General features: G+C 39.5%; 1 protein-coding gene across 2 annotated transcripts; it reads right to left on the bottom strand.

The window, feature by feature from the left end:
* Positions 1-1,961: 1,961 nt before the first annotated feature.
* Positions 1,962-9,366, bottom strand: LOC125487171. 2 transcript variants are annotated; one of them, XM_048617621.1, is made up of 5 exons: positions 9,278-9,366; positions 7,728-7,889; positions 6,163-6,316; positions 4,092-4,168; positions 1,962-2,325 (listed from the first exon to the last, which is right to left on the bottom strand). In XM_048617621.1, exons 1-5 carry the CDS (start codon positions 9,351-9,353, stop codon positions 2,180-2,182), a joined length of 615 nt encoding a protein of 204 aa, XP_048473578.1. In that variant the 5' UTR covers positions 9,354-9,366; the 3' UTR covers positions 1,962-2,179. The 2 variants fall into 2 exon arrangements, with proteins under 2 accessions (XP_048473578.1, XP_048473579.1); XM_048617622.1 differs by having other exon boundaries at positions 9,208-9,318.
* Positions 9,367-10,476: the final 1,110 nt, after the last annotated feature.

The raw sequence follows: 10,476 nt of genomic DNA, 5'->3' as shown, positions 1-10,476 counted from the left end.
GGAGGTTGGGACAATAATCCTGACAGATATTTAGCCAGTTGTTAAAGTTTGTAGGAGTGAGGTTTAAAACTGGACAGTAGCAAGTGATTTACATCAATAGAGATGTAAGCAACTGCAAAAACTAGGAGCAGTCCCATAGACAGTCATGGGACTAGGAATTGCAGGAACCTGGGCCAGTGCTCCAGGCCACAGGTTCAAATCCCACAAACATTTTAAAAGTAAAAACAGGAACTGAAAACTACAGCTTGTTGCTTGAGGAAACCCCAGCCTATACAACTCTAGGCCTGAACTGCTTTGTGAATGACCTGACCAAAGACTCACCCACATCACCTGACAGTGTTAAACAACTGAAATTAATTTAATCAGTTTAAGTATCCTCCTTCAATAACGTTCAGAAGTTTCAAATCCCAAACTCACTGGCTTGGATCATTATTAATTAGACATATATGATACATGTATTAAGAACCAAAATACCAGGAGTCCAGGGCACAAGTGGAAAATTTGCTGATATGAAACTTGACTTTCCTTTTTCTAAAGGGGAATAATTCAAATAGAAGAGACCCGAAGTATTCAAAACTCATGAGGTTGTGACAATAAATCATGAGAATCTGTTGCCACTCACAAAAGTGAAGGCACAGTTTAAAAATTAAACAAAAAGCAGCAAATGCAGTGGAGAAATATTCATGCAATGAAAGCAAGTTCTGGAATGCAAGAGTTGAGAATGTGACAATTGAGGCATTTTAAGAGAAACAATTTAGTTCCTTTCTTAAAGAAGGATGCATAGGTGACAGGCAAAAAACAAAGGCACAGTGAGGTTCTTGAGTCAATAATGCTTCAAATGGTTTCTCACAAAAACAGAAGTTACTGAAAAAGCTCAGCAAGTCTGGCAGCATCCATGAAGAGAAAAAAAAAGTGTTAAATGTTTCAGGTCCAATGACCCTGTTTCTGTGCTGTAAAAATTGTGACATTACCGCTAATCTACCTCCTGTTTTCCATCCTCTAATATTACTGGGTTACAGCTTCCAATCATGATCCATTAATTGAACATCACATCACAACTCATTAAAACATAGTTGTTACAGTCACAGAGTCTTTTAGACAACTACACAAAACATTACCTAGCCCCCCCCCCCGCAAAACACAATGATGCACCAGGAATCTGCAAATACTCCATTATCTATTTTCAAAGTTAAATTTGTTCTGTTGTAATTTGTTACAATTCCCACTTTTATCATAGTCAGATCTGTGCAGTATAGAAACAGACCTTTTGGTCTAACTCTATATCCTAAATTAATCTATCCCATTTGCCAGCATTTGCCCCTTGGCCCTTAATCCTGCCTATTCATCTACCCATCCAGCTGCCTTTTAAGTTATACCAGCCCCCACCACTTCCTCTGGCAGTTCATTCCTTACACACACCATGGTCTCAGCACTTTAACTTATCCTGGAGTCAAGGTGATGATAGGGACACCCACAACATTGTTCAAGGACATGCCAGGATTTTGACTGAGCAACAATGCCATGTTTCCTAAATCAGTATGTTGAGTGGCTTGAAGGGAAACTGGTGTTCCATGTCTCTGTTGCCTTTGCCCTCCTTGAGGGCTTGTAGATTTGGTGGTGTATTTCTGCACTGCATCATGTGCATGGTGCTGCTATTGATAGTTGGTACTGGAGGAGTGGATCCTTGAGAATGTGGTACCAATCAAGTGGTCATTATTCCATCACAATTCCTGCTGTGTGCCTTTAGATGATGGCCAGGCTTTGGGGGAGTCAGATGGAGAGAGTTACTTCTTGTAACTTTTCCTGGCCTCTGATCTGTAACCATTGTATTTATATGGCTAGTTAGCGGTCACCTCCATTAAGTGTAGGGATAGTGAAACTTAAAAAAAATAAAAAAGGTTAAGGAGAATATTTCAGCTAGAGATTTTAAAAGACTTGTTTGGGTTTAGATTACATAGGCATATGAGAAAAGAAGATTTATTTTGTCATTCATTCAGTACAAAAAGGGAGGTTTCAAGACAAAGCTATAAAAAGTGAGAAACAAGTATGTTCTGCATTTGTTGCCACAAGGAACCTTCCAAAACAATTTTTGACAGTTCATTTCAACCATAGATTTGATTTGACTGTTCTAGAAGCAGTGGACACCATCACAGATCGAATCCAATCCATCAAACTTCATTTATTTCCACTTGTCTGTAATAGTAGCAGTGAGCCCAACAAGCAAGAAAAACATGGTTACAGTCAGGAGCACTGTGATCACAATCATAGCACCTGATCGCATTCCAACATTCCACACCTGGATAGAGTTATAGGTTGGAGGGTCATCTGCAGGAAAAAAATGAACAAGATTAAAATTGGTGCTGTGGTTTCAGAGTCTGTTTGTCAGAAGGAACACTTAAATCCTATTTTATTAAATATGTTTTGTTTTATTCAACCTTCAAATTAGGTAGCTTGAGCATGGGGTAAAAAAAGGATATGGCAAGTCGAGTATGTGGAAAGAGGTGAAACTGTCCATTTTGGCAGGAAGTGGACAAATACATTTTATCTTGAGATATTTTACATGTCCTTGTGCATGGGATTGAAAAATATTAGCAGGGGGGTACAGCAAGTTAGGAGCACTAATAGAATGTTTGCATTTATTATGGAGGGGCTTTGAATATAAAGACAGTTTTAGTTATGCAAGGCATTAGTGAGACCTCCCTAACAACATTGTGTGTCAACCCACAGCAGGAGGACTCCAGTGGCTCAAGAAGGCAGCTCACCACCACCTTCAAGGGCAGCTAGGGATGGGCAAGAAATGCTAGCCAGCCAGTGACCCCCACATCCCACAAGTGATTAGAAAAACCCTCATCTGGAATATGTGTCAGTTACTATTTGAAAAAGTACATACATTGGAAGTAGCTCAGAATGTTAGACAAGTGGGGCTGTGTCTTTGACAGAGGACCCTAGAGGGGTCTACACACCACACATGGAGATGGGGTGTAATGGGAAGGTCATGAGTATTTGAAATTCTTGAGGGGGAGGGGTTGGGCAAGGTGGGTGAAAGCAGAGTCTTTGCCTTAAAAATCAAAAGTAGTGAATGAGTTCTTGAGGGGTGACAGGTTAGAAGGCAGTAAGTTTGATTAGCCATGACCTTATCTGAAATGAGAGAAGGCTCAAGGTCCTGAATGGCCTACTTGTGATTGATAGACATGTCCATAAATTGAAGACAAGGGGAAGATTTGTATTTGGGTTAAAGGGCAAGTGTTCAGTGGAAAGAACATTGGACCTAAAAAAAAAGTGTAAAAGGAGACCATTTGGCCCAGCTGTCCACAACCCAGACACCTAGATGCCCTCACCAATCCTATCTTCATCCACAGTTCGTAGCCCTGCAGCTTACAGCGCTTAAGGTGGAGATCAGAGTACCAAGAAAAAAAAAAATTAAGGTCTCTGCCTGTGCCAACTCAGGCAGTGAATTTCAGGTACCCACCACCTTCTGTAAGAGGTAGTTTTTCCCCCCCGCTCATCCATCTAATCCTTTGATTCTTTGCTTGAATCCATGACTCCTGGTTTCTGAAGTTTGCCAAGGGAAACAGGTTCCTCCTGTCTACTCTACCACTCAGTTTTGTATACTTCAATCATGCCAGCCCTCAACATTTTGTCAAAGGAAAACCAACCCCAACTTCTCCTCAGAATTCTCCAGCTATGAAGACATTTCAGTCAGTGTTCTTTGCACTGAGTCATTTACACCTTCCTGTAATTCAAAGACCAGATCTGCACAATACTCTAGTTATGGCCTCACCAGCATCTTCACGACAACCATATATCCCTATGTTTGTATTCTGCATCTGACAATGGAGAACATTCCATATGCTTTTAAAGGAGCAACCTACTTGTTCTGCTTTTAGGTACTTGTGTATTTGCCAAGATCTCATGCCATCTGTGCCTCAGTACATTGCCATTTATCATATTCCTTTTACTATTTGGCCTCCCTAAACACATTACCGCACTTAATTGAAGTCCATCTGCCACTTACCCATCTGTCACTTGACCCTAAAAGTCAAATCATGCCAACATGTGACTCAATTGCAAGTACCAAAATTTCAACTTGCCTCGAGTAGTTATAGCATCAGACCATGGCGTCATCACAAGGGGTTTTGCAGAGGAATCCAAAAGGACATAGCGAATCCTTAAGAAAAAAGTGGTCTTTCAGTAACAGCCCAATAAAATGGTTTAAATTTCTAAAGTCTAGGAATAACAAATGCTATGACAAAAAGAATATAGGAAGGAAGGACTATAGATAGATTACAGGAAGAATGTGATTGCATGAGAGGGTGCAGAGATCTACCAGGATGCTGCTGGGCTGGAGGGAGTGAAGTCAGGGGAAACAAAACATGTTCCTTCTCTTGGGCCAGCAAAGACTGAAGGTTATGGATAGGAAAGCACTCATTAGAAGTGCCAATAACCAGAGTTTTTGAAGAGTGCAGAAGCCAAGAGGGTGACAGAAGATTGCCTGAAAATAAAACAGTTCCAAATTTTTGTAGACTTTAAGCCTAAAAATATTCACTTGTTTCCATAGCCTCAAGGGCTATGGGCCTAATATTGAGAATGGCGAGTTACTAGAGTCAGATCTTTGATTAGCATAGACCTGATTGGCACAGCAGCCTCTTATGCTCCTAGGCATGTGGATCAAGTCAAAAGTTCTGTCGGTCGTCTTCAATCTTGTGGCAGTGGTAGTACCTTGCCTGTAGGTTGAACGATCCAGATTCAAAGTTCCACCTGCTCTAGGAGGTGTGTAATATCTTCTCTGAAGAAGTGGATTAGAAACAAACAAACATAGGTCAAGAATAAAGTGACCAATAAGGGATGATTTGGTGATGGGGCAAAAAACCAAAAAATAGTATTGGGGCCTATTAGGCTGAACCTCTACAAAGGAGAGAAGCATCAGATATAGTTCAATCCACTGGCCCTAGAAGCTATTAGGAAGCCCCATCTCTTCAGGGAGCACCTCCTGGCCACAATAGGGGGCAGGGAAGCATTGGGCCTTTGTACCCATTTTTACCTGCCATATCCAGTGTCTGCCATGGTGATAAAGATCTAAAATTCTAACTTTTATTTTTAAGACTACTGATGGCAGAAAAATACTCCCATGTGATTTAAAGTTTTTGAATGGGTCAATATGCTCAAATAAGCTTCCATCTGCAAGACTTGCCAGCTAAGCATCAAATCAAACTCCTGCTGTAAGAGGTTTAACTTTTGAATCTCAACAAGCAGTCAAAGTAGCAATACTCTGAAGTTGGCAAAGCTTCATTCAAATTGAATGGCCAGATGGTTTGTTAAACGCTAGGAATGGATGGCCTGTCAAGAGTAATCCAACAGGGTTAATACCTGAACAGGGGGAAACTGGTTTCTTTCACCCCTTCCTCCCTCAGTTGGACTTGTAGGGAATTTCAGATCATGATTTTAAAAAATGTTGATGTGGAAAACATCTAGGTCAACTCCATTTCACTAGTTTCATGCTCTGGTTAGGTCAAATCAGCATGTCTTATTTGACATTAGAATTAATATTAGGCAGACCCATTAAGTTCAGTATTCTCACCTGAGAGAATAGCATCCTTCCTCTTTTGTTTTAGTGAAAGTATGGATTTGTTGGAATGGGACAGGACATTCTTTGGAGCCTGCTCCTACTTAGGAGTGGTTAAATTTTCCTGACTGAGGAATCAAGCCTCACCTCAAACAACAATATGTAGCCAGTTTGCTTGCTGCAGAATTTAAAGAAATTTTCTAGTACAATCTCACCCTTCAATCCAACCAGTGTTGAAGCAGGAGAAAAAAACCACTTACTCCCATCATTGGTATAGACTGATCATCAGAACTCCATTTCCCTCTCTAGTCCAGCTTCCCCTTTAGACACATCAGCATTTTCTTCAAAGTGGTAAGAAGTTCAAATTCCGAATATTCAGTTTTTAAAAAAAACTCTTCGAACTTCAGTTTCTTGGCAACTAGCTATTTCTCTTGTGACAGCATAGCAATCTCTCTAGCCACTAAAACCCTTTCTAAATTTAAACTTAATAAGCAAATTAAGAAACATTGCTCCATTTTGGTAGCATATTTTAGGATTAGTTTTATGGAATTTAGTGCAGTATCAGTTTACAGTATGTTCATTTTTGGTTGGACACCTACTTGAAACTCTGTCCTGGTAGGACGTGTTCAATACAGCTGCCATTCTTGCAAGCAATACTTGGTCCCATTCGATAGGCAGGTTCTGTTGGCTCAGGAGAGTAGGGAGTGCAAGGAGGTATGGAGTACTTCCGGGTCAAAACAAAAGTGCCGTTATCTGCCAAATAAAGAAACTCAGTAGATGCTGAAAATCTGAAATCAAGTAAAAGCTGCTGAGATTCTGCAGGTTTGGCAGCATCTTTGCTTGTTTTTGGGGTGGGGAAAAAAGGCAGGGTGCAGGGAAGGGAGGGCAATGGTTAACATTCAGCCCAATATCTTAAGGAAAATAATGACCTTGGGGCTCAAAAACAACTCTCCAAGAGATGCTGCCAGTCCTGTCAAGTTTCTCCAGCCTTGTCTCCAATTTCAAAACAAGGTTGGGAATTTAAGCATCCCACATTTAATTTTTGTCTGCAGATCTTGAACTAAAACAAATAGTAACAGATTACTCCAGCAGCAGTCTATGATAACTTAGCAATAGAAAGGGATCCCATACACATAGGTGAAGAGAATGGAATGTTGGCAATAATCTGGCAAGTAGGAAAGTTGTCCCATTTTGGACAGAAAAATAAAATCTATATTTTCTAAATGGAGACAGATTATAGAATTGCAGTGCAGAGAGCTGGGTGTCTTCGATTGTCAGCCGACAAGTTTATTATGTTGACACAGCAATTAACTAGGGAACCAATACAATCTTCTCATTTGAGGGGTGTTTGGAATACAAGAGCAATAAATAGTTGTGCTTCAGTTATACAGGGCATTGGTGAGACTGACTAATGCTCCAGATATAGTCTCATTACTTAAGGACATTGCATTGGAAGTAGTTTGGAGAAGGTTTACTAGATAAACTGAAATGAGCAGGTTGACTCAAGGGATAGGGCAGACTGGCTAGGTGTGTACCTGCTGGCATTGAGTAAGGGGCAACTTGAAGCAAAAATAAAGGGGCCTTGACACGTTGGATATTGTAAAGATGTTGCCTCTTGAAGAACGAGTCTAGAGCTGGGCAGAGTTACTCATTTAAAAAAATAGCTTAAGTTAAGATATTTCCCCAACCCCAGAGTGTCATGAGTCTTAAAATGATGGAGGCAGAGTTTGAGTATTTTTAGGTCAGAATTGGATAGACTCTTAATTGGCAAAAGGATGAAAGGGTCTTGGAATAGGATGGAAGTGTGAATTGGGTTACAGACAGATCAGCCACAATCTTAATGGCACGGCAAGTTTGATGGACCGAATGACCTATTCTAGTTCCTGTTGGCTAGGTTGTACAGGCATCATTTTTAAAACCATATCATCCAAAATAACTTTTGGAAAATTCTTCCCCTTTCATAAGCTTGGTGCTGTCTCCAATTCTTAAAAAAAAATCATGTTCATTGCTAAATAACAAAAAAGAAACTTGTGCTCAGAATTAGAGAATTAATTAAGAATTGTTGGGTACAGTGAGATTCAGCCATGTGTCTCAAACATTTCTGCACTTTCATTACTGCAAAGTTCATACTTTGACAAAATATTTCAGTTTACAGTATTCTTACCTTCTCTCAATACCTCAACAGTAATGGACAAGGACGATCGATCAGTGGTGCTCTGGCTAGATGTCTGTGCAGCCCACATCTCAAACAGACAGTGAGCAGGTTGTAGCCAGACCAATGTAGCAAGTCGTGATAAGTCACCATTGCAAGGCACAATATTATAATCTGGAAATAAAGAGTGCAGCTCAAAATAAAGGTGGGGAAGCTGTTGAGGCCAAGTGCTAATAAAACAGTTGCACAAAGTCTGCTTTAGCTAAAGATGGAAACACTGCTAAACAAGAACATGGATCATGAAGCAAGTGTCATTTAAATCCTTATTTTCTAAAAATATAACCAAAACATTAATAGTTGATAAAGTGGTCTTGGGTTCATGACAGGGGCATGACATTCAGTCCATCCCACCATTTAATAGAATAACTTCAATTTCTTTTACTCAACCAATAGCCATTGGTGAACAAGTTGTTTGCTACTTGAAAACATATGTAAAAGTTGACCTACAGCCCTCAGCAAAAACTCTCAACCTTGCAAATAAATCTTGTCTCAGATCAAAATGGCAACCCCTCATTCTTTAAAATTTTAAACCTTAACCAGGGAAGCATCTGCATTTACTGTTATGCATTTTGTAGGCCATGGGTTATGATCCTTGTAGAGATTACTAACATTCAAAGGGAAATGGAAAGCCCTGCTATTTACTGAAAGGGCACAGATACAAAGTTCCATTTTAGTCATGTTCCAGACAAGGAAAGGGCAAACAGAAGTTAGTTTTTCCATACATGGACAGAAGGTGCTGATGTGTTTAGAGCATGTTCCCTTCCCTCTTCTGAAGGGACAGTACAGTGTTTCCTCCCCTGATGAAGGTATTAAAAACCAAACAAACAAATTAGAAATATGGTTTATTCATATACTTAAAATCAGAATTGATATAGGTAACATTGGTACAAAGAAAACATTTATAAAGTTAACTAAAAGCAAAGATTCTACTTTACCATTAAAGTATTTAGTTAAAAGGCTAGTGCCTGGTGTGAATTCTTCCTTATGGAGAACTATTATAGATATGCTTACCACACCAAAGCAAAGTTGACAAAAAGAGGTGCAGCAATAAGAGGCTAGTGTAGGGAAGAGACCTAGTCCATTTGTCATTTGACTACAGAGTGTTTCATTTAGAAAAAAAAAGACCTAACCAACCAACCAGATGGTACTTCCTTAAACATGGAAGAGATGCAGTGTTACCATCTGGTTAGGTTCTCCATTTGAAAACAAACAAACGTGATTTAAGAAAGCAGTTACAAAAATCTTTTCAAAAGACCAGATCAGGTTGAATGTTACTGAAGCCAATTTTTTTTTTTTTTTTTTAAAAAAAAAAAGGCTATTTCGCAGATGGTTCATGGCTATTGACAAATTTCACAAGTTCAATAGTGAATAATTTAGTTTCAAAGATTATGACTAAGTGAGCAATAAAACAATTAAGTACTAGATCAATCACCTGTAAACAGAACCTCACTGCAACACCATTCAGATCATAACATTATGTTTCTTTATTAAGAGCTTCTTACCCACAAGAAGCTGTGAATTACAGCAACAGACCATCAATAGGAAACCAGCCAACTTCTTTATAGACACTTGCATCATTACTGAACCTAAACAAAATGGTATAGGAGTGGGCTTTGACCCTCCTCAATTTATTCATCTCTGTCTATGATTAACCAGATTCACCTGTCAAAAGTAAATGAGCAGCAAACTACACATGAGATTTAATCAACACTGTTTAAAATAGGTGAATGCTGTCTTCCATTCACAGTTGGCACCAGGGTAATTGAAGTATTTTCTTGACTTCCATATCCAATATTGATCTTAGTACTCAAATCTGAGCCCAGTGGCTCTGGGTTCAAGTCCTACTCTTGGCTTGTTGGCAGCAGAAGGAAAGTTCCTGAAATGGCTTAAACAAATGATTAGCCACTGAATTAACATACAAAACTTCCTCACTGTTTCTAAAGGGGAAGCAGCTGTATGACAAATAAACCAAATATAAATTTTATCCACTTAATTTAGGTTTCAATGGTGGCCTTTTAAAAAGAGAAGGGTATTTATTACTCTGTTTAGTTGATAACAACAGCCTTTAAGTATCAAGATAAAAAGAAGTACACCGATTGTCTCTGCACAGAGTCGAGTGCTCTATTTACCTTTCCAACTCCATTTTGATTGAATTTCCTTGCTCCCTTATCTTTGGTTTTAATGCACTGCCCTCAGTGGGCTTTGAAGATGATTTGATTGATTGGAAACATTGGAGTGATTTTATTGCTGGCTAAAGCTGCCAGGTTCAAGTCCTACCTGATACAGAGGTGTGTCATAACATCTCTGTACAGGTTGATTAGAAAATATCTACCCTGTTCTACCATGACAAGTGGCCTGTTTAGATCTTACTCGGGGACCGTGTTTTTCCGAGAGTATTGAAGGGTCATCATCAAGGCTCTTGTGGCACATTGGTAATGTCCCTCCAGATAGATATAATAATATGTGAGCAGGTTGATTACAAACATATCTAGACCAATTGTGTAAGAGCTGGTGTGATGTGGTGGTAGTGTCCCTACCTCTAAGCCAGGAGGCCAGTTTCAAGTCCCACCTCCTCCAGAGGTGTGTCATACCGTTGCTGAACAGGTTGATTAAAAAGATCTAGTCAATATAAGCCCTATGTTATTAAACTAAAGCACTGTGGGCCCCACCACTATGAGAATATTCCATCCAAAGCAAAGTG

The sequence above is a fragment of the Rhincodon typus genome, chromosome 37 (genome assembly GCF_021869965.1).
Source record: "Rhincodon typus isolate 14 chromosome 37, sRhiTyp1.1, whole genome shotgun sequence".
NCBI classification, from domain to species: domain Eukaryota; kingdom Metazoa; phylum Chordata; class Chondrichthyes; order Orectolobiformes; family Rhincodontidae; genus Rhincodon; species Rhincodon typus.
The sequence above is the reverse complement of the archived record's forward strand: the minus strand, read 5'-3'. Positions and strand labels throughout refer to the sequence as shown.